Source organism: Notothenia rossii (assembly GCF_949606895.1).
Source record: "Notothenia rossii genome assembly, chromosome: 6".
NCBI classification, from domain to species: domain Eukaryota; kingdom Metazoa; phylum Chordata; class Actinopteri; order Perciformes; family Nototheniidae; genus Notothenia; species Notothenia rossii.
This window is the reverse complement of record NC_136909.1, coordinates 44,063,823-44,087,533: the sequence shown is the minus strand read 5'-3', so window position 1 is coordinate 44,087,533 and position 23,711 is coordinate 44,063,823. Positions and strand designations below refer to the sequence as shown.

Sequence of the window (23,711 nt, the reverse complement as noted above, 5' to 3'; positions counted from 1 at the left end):
GAAAAAACAAGGTTACTTTTCAACAAAAACAGCAAGAGAAAATCACACTAAGCTAGGATACTACGACGTTCAGCTCTCCCAAGTGAGACGGAATGATCTGGCACTGGAGTGTGAACATGACCAGGGTTTTATGGAGGAGTTGATTAGATGAGTACAGGTGCTCCTCATTGTGAACCAGCTGAGCCTTCTAACGATCACCACACTGCACAGGAGAGAGAGAGAAGACAGAGGGGAGCAGGAGAAAGCGAAAACACCTAAACCATAACAAGAAGACATGAAGCTGCAGAGAGAGGATGGATATATTCTTACCTTTACTTTGTGATAAGATGAAAATACAAAATTAAATTAAAATAGTCATTGTTAAACACATTGTTTATTTCATTTACTGAGGTTTTAACCATTATGTACAACGTATGTACATAAACAGTGGAATAATAGGATATCTCTAGGTCATTAAACTGTCTTAAGTTCAGTTTAATTTTATTAATACAAAAAATAGGTCATAGAAAATGTTTAATTGTGTATTTCAGCAGAGCGGGGGGTCACGGTGGTGCTGGACCTGGAGGTGCTGGGAAAGACGGCCGGCAAAAATCACAGACTGTGTGAACGTGAACATTAATAGAATATCACCTCCCATCTTCAGAGCAATCTGACTATTATAACATTAGCGTTAAGAAAGCTTAATTAAATATCTGCCACAACATAAGTAACCGGATCAAAGTAACATTACGTAGCCTACAGTCCGCGGTTCTGTGAGTGCACACGTCGATGTGTCCCATTATCATTCATATCATATCATATCACATCATAATGTATCATATATTTCCTTATCTGAGTCAGCTTCTTGAGCCGTATTTGGCCGTGCAACACTCAGTGTCACATACTATGCAGAAGTATTAAGCGACACATTAAGTTGACGAAACACTCGAGTCAAATGTAATTAAAGTCAGATCGTGTCTCGATCGAGACGGGGCAGTCCCTGCTGAAAAAACCAGCATGGACTTCAAGCTGGTCCATGCTGGTCTGCCGGCGCAAAGACCGGTATACCAGCATGGACCAGTGTGGACCAGCATGGACCAGCATGGACTTCATGCTGGTCCATGCTGTAACATGTATGAAAGAAGTGATGTACAAGAGACATCAAATTAGGCTCAAGATGGCATGAAATACAAAAACATACCAATATTTCAGTTTATATACATTTACAGAACATCATAGAATCTCTATATTAAATACACTCACATACAAAAGATTACCCAGTTAAAAAACACAATATTAGATCCATCTTGCAGCATAAAATAATTATGACATTGACTTCAAAATGTAGCTTTTTTACTATTTTTGACCATATATAGCAATTATATAATAGCAGATATTTTGTTAAATATTGAAGTTGAAAGCATCAATCTGGTGCACTTTGAGAGCAACATGAAGAGATCTATGGATACCTCTCTCAGCACCCATATGAAACAGAACTGTAAACAGATGTTCTTTTTCTTTATGGATATTTTACAAATCACTCCCCTTTTAAACTGTATTCTTGTTTTACTGACATATAGTAGGCTATTACCTGTTTTTCATTTATTCTCTTATTGTTTGTATAACTATAATGATCATGGTGTGCCACGGAAAGAATCTTTTGAATAATTTGTGACAAAACCTTTCTAAACACTCAGAGAGTCCTTTAGCTCACCTGAGCCCCTCAGTCTGACAGGAGAGGACTCTCCTCCAGCTTGTTGTGGAAACAGCTCCTTACAGATGCAGCACTGAATTTAGGACTCCAGCTTACAGCTTCCTGCCTACCACCAGCCAAAGACCAGTATAGAGGAATGTTAAGCCCTCCCACTATTTTCCAAGAGGGCGTTGCCAGATTTTCAATTTCAGGTTTTAACCAGGAGATGGCGCTTCATTCACAAATACAGAAAGACAAGTTTCATGGACTTTCAGGTGTGTTTTGAAGAGCATTTGAACACATCAATATTTTAGATCAACTAAAGTATATCTAATCTTGTAATTCAATAATATATAGTCTTTATATATTAAATAATCATAATAATAATGTAAATGTTTACATTACACTTCTTTATTTGTTATGCTCATACTTTTACCTTTACAATCGTTTGCTTTAATATGCAGTATATTTGTTGTATATTTTTGTGTTTGCTTCCTCCTGCTCCCTTTCGGACACATACTGTATGACTTATTATTATTATTAATATGAAGATATTATTAAGATAAGATAAGATGTTACTTTATTGATTGAACGTTTTAGTTTAGAATGTGCTGTCCCACGGTAATTCAGAAGGCTCACAGGTTATGGGATTAGTTTTGTATCATAAAGATAAAGCAACACTTTCTCAGAATAAAGCAAAACTATGAGTATAAAAGAAAAAAAAACGAAGTCAAGCAAAATAAAATATAAGTTGCAAACAAATCATTTGTGTAATCATGTAAACTATAAGTCTTTTTTCTTTGTTTTAACATAGGTTTTTGTTTGCAGTTCTTGTTTCTTCTTTCTCAATGATCAGACTTTTGCTCTCTCTACATCTTTCTCTTTTACGCTCCCTCATTTTTTGTTTGAGATTTTGACACAAACATCCCAGGTGGGCGGGACTTTCAAGGGTGCGTCCCCATTGGCTACTCAGTTTTTGAGTGAAAGCCCACTACACCATAGATCATACAGTGCAACTCATGCAGCAAACTCCGGAGTCCACTCGTCCACGTTAGTGTCGGTGCCTCCTGGGGAGTTTTCATGAACATATCGGACTTATCTTATGGATTGCTGTGCATTATACTTGTGATGTGTAGTTCATACTTTATTTCAACTTTAAATATTTTAATACCTGAACACACTGCTGCTGTTAAATAATTTCCCAATTTGGGATTGATAAAGTGTCTGTCTGTCTATTTATTAGATTAAAAAAACACATCTATGTATTTTCAAGCTAAAGGTGATACACAATATAAACTGTACACTGTTATTTTTTCAAAGACATGTTACATTTCAAAAGCATATATTGCTATTTTTAGACAAACAATTAAAGACTGCTTTAATTTAACAAATTCTGCAATATAAAAGTGCAGATTTGCTTTATTAAACAGAGCAGACCTAGGCTGCATACCAACACAATTAGGAACATGCTCACATCTCACTATGTTGGTCTGAAGAGCTGAAGCATTCATACACAATGGATACAAACTGTGTTGTTTCATTCTATATCCTGTGAGAACATGATATACATTTAGCATTAAAAACTCAACATACTATTCCTAGCCTGAGGAAGATCTGAATAATCAACCGATTTGAATGGAATCTCTAACATTTTCATGTAGAATAAAGACAAAAGAGTGATTATACAAATTACATTTATGGAAATTTGAACCAGAAGATGAAGTCTCAAATAATGTTTTAAATAAAAGGACATAAAACAAAAAGGTGGATAATAATACAATCTATTAAATGTATATGTAAAGACATTTTGTCAAATGAAATGACACTGAGCAGGTGATAACAGTAACGCCAGCATGGATGAAGCTGGTGCAGTTCTTTCTAAAACTAATCCCATAACAGGTCACATTCCGACCATTATTTAAAACAATACTGTAGGTGCTTTCCCACCGTCTACAGTTTGATTTGCATAGAGGGAGCTATGTGGCTGAATGGCCAGCGATTAGGTGTGGCGCATTTATCATAGGTGATCAGAGCTAACTGCCTGCCGTCAGATTTCATTTAAAAAACAGGTCTGATTTTAAGCTTCATTCACAAATACAGAAAGACAACTTTTCTAGCACTTTCAGTTGTGTTTTGAAGAGCATTTGAACACATCAATAGTTTAGATCAACTAAAGTATATCTAATCTTGTAATTCAATAATATATAGTCTTTATATATTAAATAATCATAATAATAATGTAAAGGTTTACATTACACTTCTTTATTTGTTATGCTCATACTTTTACCTTTACAATCGTTTGCTTTAATATGCAGTATATTTGTTGTATATTTTTGTGTTTGCTTCCTCCTTCTCCCTTTCGGACACATACTGTATGATTTATTATTATTATTAATATGAAGATATTATTAAGATAAGATAAGATGTTACTTTATGGATTGAACATTTTAGTTTAGAATGTGCTGTCCCACGGTAATTCAGAAGGCTCACAGGTCACATTCCGATCATTATTTAAAACAATAGGTGCTTTCACACCGTCTACAGTTTGATTTGTACAGAGGGAGCTCTGTGGCTGAATGGCCAGCGATTAGGTGTGGTGCATTTATCATAGGTGATCAGAGCTAACTGCCTGGCGTCAGATTTCATTTAAAAAACAGATCTGATTTTAAGACTATTTCTGCGCTCATAAAGAATGATAAGAATAAGAATAATGCGTATTGAACTGGTTTCATTAATTAGTGAGTTTATTTAACACTAGAACCGCCAATCGGGTCAATTTGTGTGATGTGTGTTGTGTGTGTGCAATGTAACTTTGTTTCAATAAAAATATTAAAGTCTCCCAGTCCGTGACTTTTCCTGAAAGTGTGTTATGTAGCACCCTATGTTGTTACACATTGCATTCTAATAGCGGGATTTGACGGGTTTAGGTAGGCCTATACAAAAACCTCTGGCGGTTCTAGTGTTAAGGTAATTAGGTACAGTAGAAGCCCTTTTTTAAGTAAAAGTTGAAGATATAAATATTATTATGAATATGGATAAATACTAGGCTATTTATTATTATAAACGTTAGTTCTTAATCTATCACTAATCTTATCTATCACTGTGTATATCACCATTCTTTAATTAAATGCTTGATAAGTGCATGCAGATAAGTACAGTAAAACACGTACACAGATACATTATTTTGTATTTTTATTGAACAATGACAATTTCACTTTCCACTATGTCCACCTTTATTTTGCACAACCAATGGCAGAACTTTATTGAGGCCTGTAATCAGTCGACTACAGGTGTCTTGGGTCAGTCTTGTCTTCCAAAAATCCTCTATCGCTTGCATCAGCTCCTGCTTCGAGCCTGGTTTAGCCTCCTTCCGAATGTAGTCTTTCATCAAGTGCCAGACCAACTCGATGGGATTAAAATCCGGAGATTCGGGTGGAGTTTTAACCCAGTTTATTCCCTCCGCCGCAATTCCAGCTGCAGCCGCGCTGTGTTTCGGGTCATTGTCTTGGAAGAAGCGGTGATCTGACCCAAAATGTTCCCTGATGTATGGACCTGCAGCTTCCTTGATGATACTTTTTTCAAAGTAGATTCTGTCCATGATTCCTTCAAAGATAACCAAAGGGCCTGGACCGTGGCGCGAAATCAATCCCCAGACATGCAACTTTATTGGATGTTTTGGTTGAGGCTTTGCAACAGAATGGTCCTTCTTGTTGAAACTGAACCTTGCAAAGTGTTCCAGAGCTATTGTGGATTCATCCGTAAAAAGCACATCATGCCACGTTTCCCCAGACTCGATCCACTCGAGGGCTTGTCTCAGCCTTGCTTCTTTGTTGTGATCTCTGATCATTGGAGTGAAACGGGTCCTGCCATATTTCCAGCCAAGTTTTCTCCTGGCCTTGCGTATGCTGCTCAGTCCTAGCGAAACCCCAAAGTCCGCCTGAATTTTCCGCTTTACACCATGAGCCGAGAGCTCGTCGTCAGCTTCTGTCGCATTCTCGATCGCAGTCACGATATTGCTATAAAAGAAAAAGACAAAAGCCATCAGGGAAATGCAGAACTGTCACATACAGTATCAGCTGTTTACGATACGTGCTATGCTATTAAATAAGGTAGGCTACTTACTGTTGGAGTTTTCTTGGACCTGAGCGGCGGGGTGGTTTCTCCTGAAAGTGGTTTCGCAGAGCGCTTTGTGAAACTTCTATGCCAAGGCTTGCAAAAAGTTCTTGGATTTCTCTTGTTGATTTTCCATTTGCCCGCATGACACGAATCTCCTGGGACCTCTCTCGGTTGATGCGTGTCATCCTTGCTGTAATAGTAATAGGTAATAAGCCGGTTACGCAAATTAGTAGCCGACAAAAAGTAGGTGCGGCTGTATACAGCTATCCTATTGGTGCGTCTATAGACGCACCAATAGCAATCCAGGTGCACGAACACCATGTACGATTCACAGATAAATAGAGTGCATAACTTGCTTTTGGAACAACGTCTTTTTTGTGAATCAAGGAAGAACGCACAACCTCTTTTTTTGCAGAATGGATTCCAGCAATTTTTACCAGACCCGGAGAAAACGTCTTGCACAGGTGAGCTGACAGATTTTAAATAGGCCTAACCTATACTCTGCCCTTTAGACCTACTGTATGTGTGATTATTTGTTAATTTCACTTGTGCTTATGTCTAATTGTGTTATATTCTTTATTCCTAATTCCTATAGTCCGCCCCGCTGGTGGCTGCAAAAAAAGTGAAGCCGTCTCCTGCGCCAAAAAAACCAAGCAAAGTCAGACTTGTTAAAAAGAAAGCGGTACGTACTATTGACCCTCATTGTCAATCATTAATACTTACACCATTTTTCTGCTATACAATATATTGTTTATTTCCATGTGACCACTGGTATTCATATTGTTTTTTCTGTTTCCTATCAGGCCATCACACTTGCTCTGCTCCCGGCGTCTGCTTCGTGCACGGCTAGATTGGGTGACGCAGAAATTCGTGCACTTAAAATCCGGTTGACCGCCACGGAGGCACAAGTGTCCGACCTGATTCAAGAGCGGGATGCCATGAGGATTATGCAGCAGACTGCAGAGTCGGAGCGGGCTGCCATTACGTTGGCACAGAAGACTGCAGAGTCGGAGCGGGCTGCCATGAGGTTGGAACTGCAGCAGCTGAACACGAGCGCCTACCAACCCAGGCGACTGTTTGGGTTCGATGTGGAAGACGCAGACCCACAGCCTATGCAGCCAGATGTTCCAATTCCGGCCGCTCCTATACGGACATTGCCAGCGGCCAATCCAGCGGTCACTCCGGGGTCCGCAGCAACAACACGACCGTCGGCCACACCTGATGCGCCCACACCTGATGCGCCCACACCTGATGCGCGCCCACCTGATGCGCCCACCATCACCAGGGCAGTTTCCTCGGATCGCGAGGAAATGTTCTTAGAGGACTGCTTCCAAAAGGGACAGCGTCGCCCTGAGAAATTTGCGGGGGATATGTTCATGGCCATGTTGCCATTTGAAACATATGAGAACATGGTTAGAATAACTAACTGGAGCGGGAGCAAAGGGAAAATGCCCCTTCCCCTCAATGTAAGGCAGACACTTGAGTCCAGTGTCTCCCGTCGGTTCCCAGGCCTGACCACGGACCAGTGGCATAAAATTAGGAGCCGGGTAAACGAGAGACTGAGGAGCCCACGGAAAACGGATCCAGAAACACCTCGCCCTGGTTTCCGCCGCAGATAGGCATAGATAGGCCGCAGATAGCCTATGTGTTTGTATATAAGATTCAGATTTTTTACGATATAATATTTTGTTATTTGTTATCTGTGACATATCTTAACAATATTACACTCGTAAAAATAAATGGTAGACATATACAATTGTTTCCTCTTTTTATTTCTTCTGTACTTTATGGTGAATTGCCCTAATGTGGGACATTTTTTGCATTTCAGACTTCTGGAATATAGGCTATTGCGATATGAAGCCAATACAATAAATCAAAATCCAGTACCATTCTGAAATCCCCAGTATGTGTCCTAAGCCGGGTTGGGTTGTAACGGAATACATAAATCAGAATACTAAAATCAAGTAGGCTAACTGTATTCAGCTCGCGTTACATTTGAAAAAAGACTAATCTGATTACAGTTACTTTCGTAACCTGAAGTGAATACATTTTGGATTACTTATTGGAATTATTGGTGGAAAGATTTCCTCACAACATGTAATATTCATTACTAAAGGAACAGCCGAATCATCACAGCGCGCAAAACCTAATAATTATAAGCCTGAATTATATAACATTTTAGACCTAAAACATAAAAGCCACAATAAATAAATCACAATTATTCTAGTTATTTTTACGTATTGCTTTCAACCCACCAGCTTTTATAGTGTTGTTACGTCACTAACTGTAAGCTTGTCACTCAGAGTAACCTACAGTTGATTTAGCTGCTGGAGAAGAAAGATCAGGTGGGGATGGGGGGAGAGAGCTGTGGTTGATGGGCCATTAGTTGTGTAAATACACAGCTGAGAGCTGCCGTTTCATTCAGACTGTTTAAAAAACTGTAACAACGGACTATTTTTCTTAGCGGATGCATTTCAATTTAAATCAATACATACAACTATTTTTTAAATCAATACATACAACTATTTTTTAAATCAATAAAAACCTTTTCTAAATCCATAAAAGCATTTCAATTAATATTGGGAGTCATGTCGTTACTTTGTTGAGAATTTGGCCGTGTAATAAGCGGGATAATTTGCAGCGACTTGTTCCTTATGGGGAAAATAACACCCGTCATGTGTGTGTAGAGGTGTGTGTGGTTAAAACACTTTCATGAAGTGAAGGAATTTCCTTCTATAAAACAGCTGTGGGCAGCAGTGAGTGTCACGGACATGAATTCATAGATCAAGGCAGACTGGTGCACACACATCTCCTGTCCTGCCAGGCGACACGCCCGTTCTAAGCCGTGTCCCTCACTCCTCACATCCCAAGCATCCCCACAAGTGTGTTATGTTGTTACATCGTTTCAGATGTTATGTTTCAGTTGTGCTCTGTCTATGTTCAGTGATGCAAACTTGTCACCTTTCGGCGAAATTCGCCGTTTTGAATCCAAAATAAGTTGTTTGTGTGATTCATGTAGATCTGCAATACAAATATTTTTGGGGTATGGGGGGGGCTGGGACCCGGAGTAATCTGCGGCCGTGAGCTGTTATGTGCCATCATGACACGCATGGTGTTCTTTTTTTATATATTATAATGAAGTACGAGCTGTGTGCACGAGTCTTCCTGCCTGTCGGCTCTGCTCATGGATGTATAATAAGGCTCTGCTGCTCCGAGATGATAGCTTCAGCAGCTACATTACCTACGGGTGCGTTCGTTAATATTAACTGTGCGTCCGGAGTCACTGTGGCACAGACTGGACCGCTGGTGAACAGCTGTTAGAACGGGCCGTTCAGGTGTTCAGAGCACAGCTCCCTGTCGGAGCGGCAGAGCGTGATGTGAACTGAAAAGTTTTTCTGTGGCAATATTATTTAAGGAATCGTTGAGCTAGCTAGCTAGCATACATTGTCACTATCTGCTAACGTTAGCTTTAGCCTTCTATTTCTAATAGTTTTTTTCATAGGCTATAAACAGAGGTGGTATAAGTATATATATATTGTACTTGAGTAAAAGTAGAAGTACTCAGATCTTGTAGGCTACTTGAGTAAAAGTAATAGTCCCAGAGTGTAGGAATACTCTGTTACAGTAAAAGTCCTGCATTCAAAATGTTCCTCAAGTAAAAGTAGAAAAGTATTATCATCAAAATATAGTGAAAGTAGCGACAGTAAAAGTAGTCATTGTGCAGATTGGTCCATTTCAGAATAATAGATATGATATGTTTTATAATGATTGATCATAAAAGTGTTCTCAAAGCTGCTAAAGGTGCAGCTAGTTTGAATGACTTTGTATACTGCAGGGTAGCTTGTGGATTTACTCCAGGTGGAACTAAAGTCTGATTTAACACTTGATTATATTTCACTTAATTAATCCAGATCTGTGAAGTAACTAAACGTATTAAATACATGTAGTGGAGTCAAAGTACACCATGTACCTCTGAACTGTAGTGGAGTAGAAGAACAAAGTAGCAAAACATTGAAATACTTAAATAAAGTACAAGTATCTCAAAATTGTGCCCAAGTATAGTACTTGTTGAGTTTATGAACTTAGTTACTTTACACCATGTGGCTATAAAGATAAAAAGACTTAAGCCTTGCACAGAGGCCTGAAAATACATTTTCAAAATGCTCAACAGTGCTGCCAAAATTATAAACTGACTGCTCCACAATTTGAAATAAATGCTTTTATATATTTCTATTATGTGACTCTTTGGCGTTTCTGTTATTATTAACACTGCTGCTTTAGTTGTTCTGACTGCTAAAATCCTCTGTCATTCCGTGGGGTGGGGGAGCCGGGGGCTCGGATCCTTGTCACCTTTTTCATACCTGATGAGTTTGCATCCCTGTAGGTTAAAAAGCCTCAGTCACCTTAATTCATGTAATAAAAACATCTCAGGTCAGTAACACTCAAAGCTAAATGTGCAATACCATGTTCAGCTATGTTACTATTTATAATGTTATTGTTGTTACATCAGAAGATGTACATATTGAAATGATTTCTTAACTTACAGTAGGCTATTTTTTACAATGTGTGTTGGAAGGATTTATTAAATTACAATGAATATTGTCATTGTTGAAGGCTTTTAGAGAAGGGTGAACTATAAGCCTGAATTACATAAAATGTTATACCTAAAAACATAAAAGCCACAATAAATAAGTCACAATTATTGTAGTTATTTTTACCTCCCGTATTGCTTTCAACCCACCAGCTTTTATGGTGTTGTTACGTCACTAACTGTAAGCTTGTCACATACAGTCTATGGTCACTCAGAGTAACCTACTGTTAATTTAGCTGCTGGAGAAGAAAGATCAGGGGGGGAGGGGGGGAGAGAGCTGTGGTTGATGGGCCATTAGTTGTGTAAATACACAGCTGAGAGCTGCCGTTTCATTCAGACTGTTTAAAAAACTGTAACAACGGACTATTTTTCTTAGCGGATGCATGTGAATTTAAATCAATACATACAACTATTTTTTAAATCAATAAAAACATTTTCTAAATCCATAAAAGCATTTCAATTAATATTGGGAGTCATGTCGTTACTTTGTTGAGAATGTGGCCATGTAATAAGCGGGATAATTTGCAGCGACTTGTTCTTTATGGGGAAAATAACACCCTTCATCCAGATGAGGATCCCTCCGCTACACTTTGGGATCCTGATCGACCGACGAAACTCCATTAAAATATACATATTTTTGGTGAATTACTGAGTTTAGGCACGTTAATAACGTTTTAATGACGTTGAATACAGTATATTCATATGTGTCAGTGATTTCATGTCAATTCGGCGAACATAAACATAAATGATCGTGGTGAAGATGATGATTAAATTAGGATTAAAAATCGAGAGCCGGGCTGCATTTCCTCCCGTTCGTTTTTTTCGAATAACAAAATTATTTTGTTAGATAACAACATGTTGATGTTTTGTAAATGATTACATGTCTCTTATTTGGCACAGAGTATGATATCCGTGACATATGGATCTTAACAAAGTTCCGCTGTACATCCAAGTCAGATACAGTACTGACTTTATTTCACATGAGCTCCAGTGTGGAACCCCACTGCACCTCCTGGTGGATCAATGATCCATTGCAGCTGGCTTCATTATAAATACATTTATCTATCACGGGGGCGGTCTCAAGTCAAGCTGGAGGCTTTCCCTTGAGCGAGGGCAGATCACGTACCAATCACGGCCCTCGCGTTTCAAACTGTCCGAAATGAATCGCTCCATCTGTATGTCCGTTAGTTAGTTAGTGCAGCTAGCTAACCAGATGCTAACATCACGGTCCCCGCTAGCACCGGTCCCTCTCTCTCCCTCTCTCTATCACACTAAATGCGCTATTGCCACACACACACACAGAGCCGAGCTTGAATGACACAAGCCCACGTGTATTTCCATGCAACTCTCTGATTGGTATGGTGTCTTGCCTCTGTTGCGTTCACTGAACACGGGAAATTACAGTCATGCCGTTGTCTCTTGTGTCATGATGAGGTTCACGTAAAGCACGGTTATTGTATTATATAATTGAGGTGTCTCAAATATCCGTCAATCAAGTGGCACCTGCTAACGGGGTGGTGGATGATAGGTTTACATCTAAAAACGTATTTTTCAAACATTATTATTTTAATTTAATTTTTCTTTCTTTTGTTACTTTTTTTTTTAACGGTCTGCGATTATCGCGATCGAATGGTTGGCGACCAATGCTTTAAGGAATCTCTGATCACCACCAGGCACGTGCAGCGCAACTGGCTGTTTCCTAAAAATGACCCGTTCCCACAGAACTAAACTGCATTCTTGATTATGTTTAGCCAGTGCCATATAGTCTGAGAGTTATGTCATCTCCGTTCACTCCAATGGACCACTTTTTTACAGCATTGGCGGATCGTGGAGCCTCTCAATCGTTCCCCAGAAGTTAGCGCCAAGGCTAGCAGAGCTGTAGAGTTGCAGCATAATAGACCGTTTGTGACGAACTTTTAAAGGTAAGAAGAAGTTTAAAGATTTATATTGCGGATATTATCAGTACATCTGATTCAAATTAACATGTGTATTAAAGGATGTCAGTAGATTATCCCTAAATTAGTAGATTTAGGGAACGTTGACAGATAACAGATAAAGCTAGGATACCGGATCAAGTTAGCAACACACGTTGAACAGCCTTTTAATTGTAAATTCCGTTCTCTTAATGTCATTTCGTCCAACGTTGTTTTATTAGAGAAGAGGGGCTTCTAAACGGGATTGTATGCGGGGGTGGAGGGAGTTAAATATTAGATAAATATAACTTTGGTGCGTGTAAGAGTGAGTGTTTTTAGCAGAGCCATATTGTGTCCTTGTGATTATGTTGATTATTACCTGTCTTTATAATGTTGCAGCTCAGCTGATTTTGGATTGATGTCAAAGGGAGAGGGACTTAAGTGAGAGTGAAAACACAAGGTAAGTTTAATACTACTGTTTTATATAAGTAAGCATACTAAACATGTATTCTATCACTGTATTATATAAGTAATCTTGTTAGTAACCTACTGTATGGCAGATGGAGGAGCAGTGATGTTACAGGTGGAGGAGCAAAACTGCAAGACTGCAAACTCACAAGACAGAGAAATCAAAGTTTGTTCTCCAGAGAAGAGGTTGATTTCACTTCAATTTTTTATTTCATATTTTCTAAAGATGTGGAAATGGCAAAAAAAAAAACTTGAGAGCTGTAACCAAGACAACTGTAACAACATGAGTAGAGAGCCACCAAGGTTTTTCAAGTCCCTCTCTTACTCCATTTTGCCAACCCAAACTTCCAGGTACATGACGGGACACCTTGCTTGTTTTTGTTGTTTGCGCTCCTCTGGCTGGGTGCTGGCAGGTGGAGGGCAGTGATGTTGGCAGGTGGAGGGGCAGTGATGTTAGTTGGGTGCTGGCAGGTGGAAAAGCAATGTTTAGTCCAAATATTTCCATTGCAACGACTAATGGAAATGATTGCAGCTGTGGATCTGTTTGGGGGTTGCTGGATGTGGTAGCTTGGCTGCTGTTGTTCCTTTTCACCTTTTTGGATTGGCTCTTGCTTCCAAAATGGCCATCTTTTAATTTTTTTTATTTTCTGTCATTTCTGATTTGTTTGGCCTCAATTCTCAGCCTCAGCCGTATGAATCTTTTTACGAGTTTTTGTTGTACTCCACAGCATGACGGAAGCCTGCTGGAGAGGGCCTGAGCTTCTTTCTCAAAGACACCCACTGCATTGGGGAGCTGCATGAGGGAGGAACCAGTCTTGGTCCTAAATAGTTCCTCAATTTGGTGAATGAAGTCAAAGGCTTCTTGGGAGGGATGACAAAGAGCACCTGCCTTGAAGTCTTTCAAGTCCACTAACAAGCTGTGGTCACCAGAAGGACTCTCATCATGGTGCTCTGTTGCAATTTTGTATTTTTCACAGATGCTGGCAAACTTGATGATTTTGTGGACAATGTAGCCTGCAAGATGGAAGAGAATACATTTCTCAGTTTTTGTGAGGTCAGGTGCAGCTGTTCTGTTCACCGCCATCAGCTGTTCCACTCTGACTGATGGAGTGATTTTTGGCTCCCCTGTGTCCAGAAAGTCTGCCAAAAAGCTACTGTGGTCTTCCTGGTAGCTCCCAGAGCTGATGGTGGTGAGGAACTGCCCCACAGATATGATTTTCAGTGCATGATGGAATTCCACTGGAGTTGGGACAGGATTTTTAGACCTCACACAGCTGAATGTATTTTCAAGACTGTCTTGTCTGAACCTTGACGTTAACACAAACCTGTGTCCTTGTGTAAGCATCTCCTCTTGTATGGCCAAAATTGATGTTGTTGCCATTATCACCCCTGTTTGAACAGGCTTCCAACCTCCCTTTTGACCTATCTTTATCCCACGAAACAGATGGATGATGTTCTGGAGGACGGTGATGGCCTTTTAGTACTCCTCCATCTTGAGCCTGCTCAGGGCTGTAATCGGATGGCGAGATGACATCAGATCAAACCAACGATCAACCTGCTCCAGGAACCACGCTGTCGTCAGGTAGGACAGAGGGCGGTTTTCTTGCTGCACCATGTATTTCAGCCCAGCACTTGTAGCCTTATTGAACACATTTAGAGCAAGACCAACCATCATCTTATCAAAGTGACTTGGCTGGATGGCTGCAGCTCAAAGATGGGGAGCTATTTTTAAGGCCATCCCTTCCTGAAAGGTCAATAAGTCCTTAATGGGCACCACAGAAACCTTGTTAGAGGGGAGGTTCTCTCTGTTAACAACATTCTCAGGAATTATGAAGACCTGCCCACGGATAAGGGCACTTTTTAAAAGTGTTACCAGATGTGGGACATCGGGCATGAAATAAAGCTGCCTGTCTGGTTTTGCTGGATGTGGCACCGATGTTTTATTTTGGTCCACCCCAAAGGATTTCCAGATGGCTCGGTTAGGGCTACCCATGTCGGTGGTGACATCAAGCACATGTAGCCCTATGGATGCTGCCCTCTGTATTATATCAATAATGATTGGCCTGTACTCTGCTCCATTGGTAGAATTGCCAGTGTAATGATATGCCACTACTTGCTTCCACCGTGTTGTGTTTCCAGCCAACATAAACACACAAGCATGTGTCGCCACCCCTGTGTGACCTGGTAAAGTCACATCACCGTACAGTTTGCCTGTAATCATGTCTAACTCCACACTTGGTGTGATTGCCATTTCATCCAAGGTCAACACACACTTCCTTTCAAGGTCAGTCATCTATCTGCCTTCAATTTTAGGAAATCAAAGACCTCTGTCAACACACCAGGCTCAAACTTAACACATTGCATCCTTCTTTGCAGTGTCCTTATTCCTGGAAGGGGAATCTGCAATTCCTGCAGAGTTTTGTAACCCGTTGGTCCGCACACAAAGCAAATTTTTAAAGCCTTCTTAATTGTCTCATTGCTCCATTTCATCCCCTTTGTGGTGAGTCTGCCGAATGCCTTAAGTTGGTCTTTTGAAAACGTTTTCTTATATTTCTTGTCCCTAATTTTCATTGTTTTCTTGAGAGCTGCATTTTCCTTCCTGATTTTTCTTAGTGCAGCCTTTGCTTTTTTGGTGATTTCTTCTTGGCTCTTTAATTTTCTCTTTAATTTTTTTAATAGACCTGTTTGACTGGCTGCTGATTCCCTTGTATGCTGACTGGCTGCTGGTTCCCTCGTATGCTGACTGGCTGATGGTTCCCTCGTATGCTGACTGGCTGCTGGCTAAGTGGGTGGTGTCCGCCCTCCCTGTCTCTCCTCACTATCCATGTCCTCTCTTTCTTTACCCTCACTTTCCTTTCTCTCAGTCTCCTCATCCCTTCTGCCCTCAATCTTTGAGACTAATGTAAGTAGAAGACATGACACTGTACATTTTCGAACATTTAAAATATTATACCACTTAAAAATAAGAAATATTACTTTTGTTACTAAGAGTTCATACTTATTATACCTTAGCTCACCTTTCACACTATAGCTGTGATCATGAGCTATGGGCTTTGTAGATACAGGTCCCGGGGTGAATCGTGGTGCAGGGGCCCTTCTCTTTTTGACCAAAGGGCGATGCACGAAGATGGTGGGTATAGCCTCTGCTCTCAGACTAGTCTTGCCCTTTTTTGTCTTGACAAACTTGTCTGCATCAAAATGTGCCTGCGGAGTGACTTGAGGTTACTTCACACACAGAACAACTCAGTTTTGACTGCCCACATACATATTCCATAGTGGTTGAATACACAGTATTAGGAAACACTTTATACTTACTGGACATGTTATACTCATTACATACTGTATATAAAATATGACCAAGAATGTGAGACAACTTTATAGAAATTCATATCACATCTGTTACTGATGCCATTTGTCATACTTTGTTAAACTCACAAATAATAAAGTTCCATAACTTCAGTTGGGAACAAAGACCACACCTTATCTCCCCAAGGCAATTTCCCATCCAATAGGTGTGCTATATAGGTGTGTATAACCCTTTCTCCTGTCTGTTACTCCCTCTTTCAGCACAAGAACCAGAGGGGGATTCAATGGAGCCTGAATACCTGTACTGAGACCCTCACCCTGCACCCTGAGTCTCAACTCTCAGTGTTTTTCAAGCCTTTCCCTGTTTTTTTGTATTAAACAAAACATTAAGCTTTCCCAATGGTGTGGTTTTCGTTTTGTGAAAAAGTGCAAATGCAGTGTTTGTATATAATTACCTCACATATTTTTTTGCTGTTGATCGTGAAATTGCTCCTGCTGACTTGAGCCAGCCATTTTTTCCTCCGCTCTGTGTCAGTGGGGAAGCCGTACATTCGTACTCCTTCCTCGGAGCGATTTGAGCATCCCCAGGCAGCACAGCAAACCATGGTGGCGACTAGGAGGCAGCACAGCAAACCAGGACAACACGGAGGAAAAGGCACAGACAAACTGCATGATATGCTATTCAATGTTTATTGAATTCCATGTATTTGCAATGGATGTTCCTAAAACAACACATTTAACATCATCATCATGCTGCTGCTGCTGCTAGTCCTTTGATAGTCACCTGTCAGTCTCCTGTCCTTTCTGAAAGCCATAAAGATGACATTAGTCATTTAGATAACTTGTGTCCTCAATTACCATGGGATTACTGAAACTACCATGAATTTAAGAAAATGGTAGAAATTAATCTAATCTGAATTTTGAATCATTCCTTTAGATCCCCTCCCTCTAAATATATCAATAAACATTAGAAAGTTATGCTCCTGACTACCATACAAGTTTGAGAAGATAATATTGCAACACAGCAACAGGCTCTTTAACCAAGGCATTGTTAGCCTAACACAGGGGTCGGCAAACCGCGGCCCTCGAGCCGCATGCGGCCATTTAAAGAGCCTGTGACACGAACCCAACAACTGTTGTGCAATGAAATAGTGGGCTACTAGTAATCTCGAACCGTCAGTTTAAAAAAGAAAAAGCGATACCGTTCCGATAAATATCAATAATTTAGAACATCGCGGGAAAATTCCTTCGACTCATTTTGAGGTTTTGGGGGAAGCCGGAAGTGACGTCAATGCGGGAACGCTTCACTGTGCGGCGAGAGAGCCAAACACGGACAAAGTGTGCTGTCATGCGTAGAAATGGAGAATTACTGAGTTTAGGCACGTTAATAACGTTTTAATGAAGTTGACTACAGTATATTCATATTTGTCAGTGCTTTCATGTCAATTCGGCGAACATAAACATAAATGATCGTGGTGAAGAGGATGATTAAATTAGGATTAAAAATCGGTAGTGAGAGCTGCTGAATTTCCTCCCGTCGGATGTGATATAAAAACAAATCAATTATTTTTGTAAACTCAAGTGGATGAAATTACATTTATTAGTGCTTTCATGTCAATTCGGCGAACATATGACACATTAAATGATCGTGAGGATGATGATGTAAAAATCGTTTGTTTGAGCCGGTCTGCATTTCCTGATGAGAAAACAAACCTTAGCTTTTTGTAGTTGCAGACTCAGTGGTGTAGTGGGCGTTGGACGCGGGGGTACGCCGTACCCCCAATTATTTGAAGCATGATTTCTTTTTAAATAGTCTAATACAGGGGTCTCCAACCTTTTTCTAACCGGGAGCTACTTTTGAAAAAAGAAAGTGGCCAAGAGCTACTCATGTTATTTTATATAGATTTCAGTGCACATATCACATTCGTGACTCAAGAGCAGAAACATTAACATTAACATGAATAAACTTGACTTTCTCATGAAGAGAAAAAAAGACAAATAATCACCATGCAATACTGAGTTCTGCTTTAACATCAATAACTACAGTAAACAGTTTTACAGATAAGAGTGCAAAGTTCCTAATTGTAATAATAACATTTCTAGCTCTATAATTTAAATTATTTCAAGCATTTCACAAATTTGTTTCACATGTAAAAGGGGAATATGGCTTGTGCTTTTCTCAACTTGGATCAAGCAAACATATGTCTTCAAACATTCAGTCTGTCACTGCATTGTTGTCTTTCTCCTGACTCAGCTAATGTGACACCTGGCACTGCATAGCATCCACCAGAGCACTGTACTGGGGTGTGTATCCTGACAAATTCACTCTGATTGAGTCATTGAGGTGTTCATCAGTAAGTCTTGTCCTGAATTTGGATTTGATAAAGTTCATATCAGAGAATGCTGATTCACAGCGACATGTTGACCCAAATAAGCAGGACAGTTTCAGTGCAGCAGTTTGAATGTTTTTGAATTTCTCTGGGTCCAATAGCTTCCAGAAATCTTTGTCCATCTGATGTGCTTTCAGCTGAATGTCATTCTGGAGATTGATTATCTCCAGCTCCAACTCTGAAGCACTGAGACTGAAAAGGCTGGCCAGTTGCTCAGACATGTCAGTAACATCCACGATGTTGAATGGGTTAGCAAGGAAACTTGCACAGGGCTCAAGCTGTTTAAAGTCAAGAAACCTGTCCTCAAATTCCTGCCCAAGCTTAGTTAAGCAGTCACAGTACTTTGATAAGTCAAGAAAGCCAGCAGCAGCTTTATTCTCCTGCAGTACTTTTTGAACAGAGGGGAAATGATGCAATTTATTTCCCTTTACTTGCTGGAGATAAAGACACAGATTTGCTTTAAAGGCCTTTACAGCACTAATCATGTCACATACTGTTTTGCCATTGCCTTGTAGCTGGAGGTTAAGCTGGTTTAATTTTCCTGTCAGATCAGTCAAAAAGGCCAGGTCAAGTACCCAACCAGCATCAGATAAGATGGAGGTGTCCTCCCCCCTCTCTTCCATGAAGAGCTTTACCTCATTCAGCAAGGAGAGGAAGCGCTGTAGGATTTTCCCTCTACTCAACCACCTCACCTCAGCATGGAGAAGGAGATCTCCATATTCAGCTGACAGTTCCTCAAGAAAAACTTTGAAGCTCCTGTGTTGCTTTGCCTTCGCTCGGATAGAGTTTATTATTTGTATCACAGGTTTCATGACGTGATTGAAGTCCATAACTTTGGCACAAAGTGCTTCTTGGTGAATGATGCAATGGTAACTCAGGAAACGTGGGAAATATGGATCTGACTTACAATTTGCGATAAAACCGTTGTGGCGACCTCTCATAGCCGGGGCTCCATCAGTTGTTATGGATACAAGCTTCTCCATTTGCACGCCTTTATTTATGAAATAATTCTTAATAGAATTATACACGTCCACACCTCTTGTTGTTGTTTTGAGTGGAAGCAGTGTCAGAAATTCCTCTTTCGCCGTAAAATCCTCAAACACCATCCGGATGAACACAGACAGCTGAGCTGTGTCGCTCGCATCCACCGACTCGTCGCACTGTATGGAGAACCACTTGCACCTGACCATGTCCCGCTCCAACTGTCCCATGGCATCCACTGACAGCGCCGACACTCTCCTCGCCACAGTGTTGTTTCCCAGTTGCACATCGTCAATGGCAGACATTATCTCCGACTTGCTCTTGTGGTCTCTGAACAAAGTCTCTGCCATAACAGACATCGCTCCCTTAAGAACACCGCCATCAGTGAAAGCTTTTTTGTTCTTTGCCAAATACTGAGCGACTCGGAACGATGCTTCTGTAGCTAGGCTAGCTTTCTTGGCAGGCTTCGTGAACAATGACTGCTGCCTTTGTAGCGTAGCTTTTAATTGTTGTACCTTCTCAACGCGAAGGCAACTGCCGGCGGGATACTCCTTTGAAAGGTTTTCGTGAAGTTTTGTGAAGTGCCGCTCGACATTTCCCTTCTTCCCCACCGCAACACTCGAGCCACAAATTAAACACACACACTTGTCTTTGATGCTCGTAAATAAAAATTCATGTTCCCACTCGTCATGAAAGTAGTATATTTTAGATTTCTTCTTTGAAGGACCTTCCTCAGTTGTCATGACTGCATCTTACGTCTCTTTTTCTCTATCTTTCTTACTCTCAAAATATACTACATAAATAAATATGTCTCAACATGTCAACTGCACTTTAGCGCCCTCTGGTGAGCTACTCGGAAAACCTCCGCGAGCTACATGGTAGCTCGCGATCGACGTGTTGGCAACCCCTGGTCTAATACATCTAAAATCATTGCCAGTGTTATCAGTTGCAAGTGTGTGTTTGTTGTAATAATGACAAAAACATAATAGGCAGATTTCACAGTAATTATAATAAAAGCGTAGCTCAAACATTTATGCAACTTGATTTGAAGCGTGTGTGTGTGAGGGGCAGAACTGTGTGTGTAGGGTGACCAGGTGTCCCGCACTGTGCGGGACTGCACACACAGCATTTTTATTATTTGTCCCGCGTCCCAAACATTGAGACTATGTCCCGCATTTGAGTAATAGTCGCGCAGAAAGGCCGGATCGGTTCGCTGACAGCCGGCACCGCCCTTTATTATTATATTGTCTAAACGGCATCATGTAAATTGCGCTGACAGGCGACACAGAGGTCCCCAAGCCCCCCCCCCCCCCCCTTTGACAGTTCACGAGCGCGTCCATAGTGTCTCCCGTCCACCCACCACCCCGTCCACCCAGTTAAACGTCCCCACCACACCACTGGTTGTAGTAGTACACCAACATGGATTAAACGTGTGTTTTTTTTTACCACGATGTTGGGGAAATTATTGGATAAAATGCACGGATTATTATTATTATTATTATTATTATTATTATTATTATTATTATTCCCACTCCGATCGGGACACTAGATCCACCGTTTCCCCGCAGCGAGGCTCCCCCCGTTGACAGTTTACGTGGGCTGGGCTGGGTGCAGTGGCGGACTGGCCATCGGGACGAATCCCGATGGGCCGGTACCGAAGTGGGCCGGTCGGATAAGTCACTAGCACATCCCCCACTCCCCCCGTTGACAATTTACTAGTTGTACCGAAGCGGGCCGGTCGAGAGTCCCGGGCTGAATTTTTGTCCCAGTCCACCACTGGCTACATGACCGTATGATCGCCCATATTTACGCACCTAATTCCTAAACTTCTAACAGATACAAAATAAACCGATCCTTCAGCCTCATATGAGCTCTCAGACACGTTCAAAATTAAACTGTCATCACTGTCTGAGCTTGCTGCTGTGTGCGCCATCGTGCGTTTACATGCAGATGCTGGGATCCTGAACGGTGCAGCTGGAGCGCTGTGCCCGCATTGACGTCACCCATAATTTGGCGGGACTTGAAGAATCCCCGAGAAGATCCAGGAAATGGTCAACATTGAAGGGCAGATTAATGGTTATCAAAGTACAAATATCCAAAATCAGTTCAGTAACGGTTTTCAAGGGGACAATATTTACTCAAATTGATGGGTTTGGATGATGGGGGGAAATCGTGTCACAGGCTCTTTAAGCCCTCTGCTCTGGCTCCCTTGAGCTTAGATAAAAATAAGAAGAAAATAAAGGTATTTGTAGGACTATTTAAATGTTGTTGCATGGTTGAAAATGTTTCGTATCTTGTATTTTGAGGTGATACTGTGACACACAAATAAAAAACAAAACGGTTTTAATTAGGTCTAAATAAAAAAATAAAAATCTAAATCTAAACTAAAATATGCGTCACATCCTGCTACGGTCCCGCGCCAGCGCCTTTTCCAGCGGGGGAATAACCTGACCCCTGGCTCGATGAGCGAACTATGGATAAATCAAAGAAAACAAAAGTACCGGAGGAACACAGGATTTAATTCTGCGTGGACAGAGTTATATGCTTTCACAGCAAACGATGCTGGTTTACCGGTATGTTTGATATGTAGAGAGAAGTTGTCAAAGGTGCTGCAGCCTTTACGTATCGAGGAACAACACGGGAGAGGAAGACAGCTGACGATCTTCAGTCATAATTCAATGGGGTATGTAATTTATTTCAGAAAACACTTTTTTTTATATTCCATGGAATGCTCTTAACGTCCCGATAGCAATGAATATATTAAATGCTTTGACAATAAATACATAAACAAATTAATCTCTGGAAGCCGTAGCGCTGTAAAAAGCACGAACAATCATCTGAGCCGGCCCGGCAAAAATAACTGGATGGCCTACCTGCCTGTCAGCCTTCCGTCTGTGCACAAACTTATATCGTGCCCTCATTGGTCATGTGTGTGTGTTGGATGAGGGACTCTGTAAGAAAGTCTGAAGGAAGAGGCAGATTTTTTCCCGGTTGTGTATTTTCAAACTCTAGCGCACTCGAGCTGGTTTCTCCATTCTTACCTACCCCACCGTTAACTCTTTTTAGGGTGCAGCTATATGTTTTATTTATTTAAAAGTCGGCCCATTTTAATTATATATTTGTTTCCTCCAAATGTGCAGATGACTCCCCAAGTGCTGTGTTTAATTTATTTTAAAGTAGGCCTCTGTATTATTTTTGAATTCTCCTTATAGGAGTTCTTTGTTTCTTAGAGTTTAACAGTTTTATATAACGTAATAAATAGCCTAATAAATGCAAAAAAACTGTAGTTTCTGTCTGATATAGCAATAAATAAAACTTTATTAGCTATCAAGCTAGGAAATATGTTTTGCGGCTCCAGACAAAAAAATGTTGTTGGCAAAAGGAGCAAAATGGCTCTTTTGGTCAAAAAGGTTGCAGACCTCTGGCCTAACATGTAAACTAGTTGTTCACACTAATCCTAATATTATCACTTAATATTAGCAAATTCAATTTTTTAAAACATATTGATGTAAATACATACACATATCGATTTGTTGTATAAATATTGCAAATCAAAACCTTTATTCACTAATAATTACCAAAAATCGTAGTTCTATCTCCTGTTATCAATGCATTCACATTGCCCGCCATGAACTTCGGGGGAACGATTCTCGTCTACATGAACCACGTGACGATAACCGTTTTTGGACTTCCGTTGTCGTAACTCTATCTATATGGCGCTGCGTTTAGCTAGAAACGTCTTTTCTCCCATGTTACGTTCGTTATTATGAATGTATCTCAAATACGTTTATTTTCTACATATCTTCTAGAAACATATTTTCTCCCACGTTACGTTTCTTATGAACGTATCTTAAAGAGCAACTTCCAGGTTAAAGACACCTGTGAATACATTTGTAGGAAAATGATGAATACACTAGATTTTCAAAAAGATATACAGAAATATACACTACAGTGACATCTGGCGTCGTTTTTTTAAGAAATGTTCACTTCCGCATAAAAAAGCCTCGGCACGTAATAAACATGGATCCCAATGCTAGTTTCGACACAGAAGACACAGAAGAAGTTGAACATGAATATTCGAATGCATATGACGGCCCACAACCTTATAATTATGAGCCTGCTAGGCGTCCAAGACACCAGGAGCAGCCAAGGATTAGAAGAAATAACGGCCATCGGAGAGAAATTGAGCTGTGGTGTGAGGAGAACCAGTGGAGAACTGGGCAGCTATCTTGGTGAGTGACCGGCGTTAGCTACAGAATGTTAGCTAATGTCAC

At 40.6% G+C, this 23,711-nt stretch overlaps 1 protein-coding gene and 2 long non-coding RNA genes across 9 annotated transcripts; 2 read left to right on the top strand and 1 right to left on the bottom strand.

Annotated features, from left to right (window-relative positions):
* The first annotated feature begins 6,340 nt into the window (after nt 1-6,340).
* Nucleotides 6,341-8,266, top strand: LOC307044868 (uncharacterized protein). Its single transcript, XM_079690293.1, has 2 exons — nt 6,341-6,470; nt 6,592-8,266. The coding sequence occupies exon 2, from the start codon at nt 6,727-6,729 to the stop codon at nt 7,405-7,407; it is 681 nt and encodes a 226-aa protein (XP_079546419.1). The 5' UTR covers nt 6,341-6,470; nt 6,592-6,726; the 3' UTR covers nt 7,408-8,266.
* Nucleotides 8,267-10,916: 2,650 nt separating this feature from the next.
* Nucleotides 10,917-16,461, top strand: LOC307043970. Of its 7 annotated transcripts, XR_013809481.1 has the most exons (8): nt 10,917-12,301; nt 12,692-12,752; nt 12,835-12,946; nt 13,489-14,097; nt 14,205-15,044; nt 15,137-15,662; nt 15,773-15,890; nt 16,328-16,461. It is a non-coding gene; the product is annotated as an uncharacterized lncRNA (long non-coding RNA). The 7 variants fall into 7 exon arrangements; XR_013809480.1 differs by lacking the exon at nt 12,835-12,946; XR_013809482.1 differs by having other exon boundaries at nt 12,835-14,097.
* LOC307043974 lies at nt 15,222-17,013 on the bottom strand. The gene is made up of 2 exons (XR_013809490.1): nt 16,522-17,013; nt 15,222-15,964 (listed from the first exon to the last, which is right to left on the bottom strand). It is a non-coding gene; the product is annotated as an uncharacterized lncRNA (long non-coding RNA).
* Nucleotides 17,014-23,711: the final 6,698 nt, after the last annotated feature.

What these genes read in the sequence shown, in the direction of transcription:
- LOC307044868 (XM_079690293.1), top strand. Translation starts at nt 6,727, where the DNA reads ATGAGGATTATGCAGCAGACTGCAGAGTCGGAGCGGGCTGCCATTACG.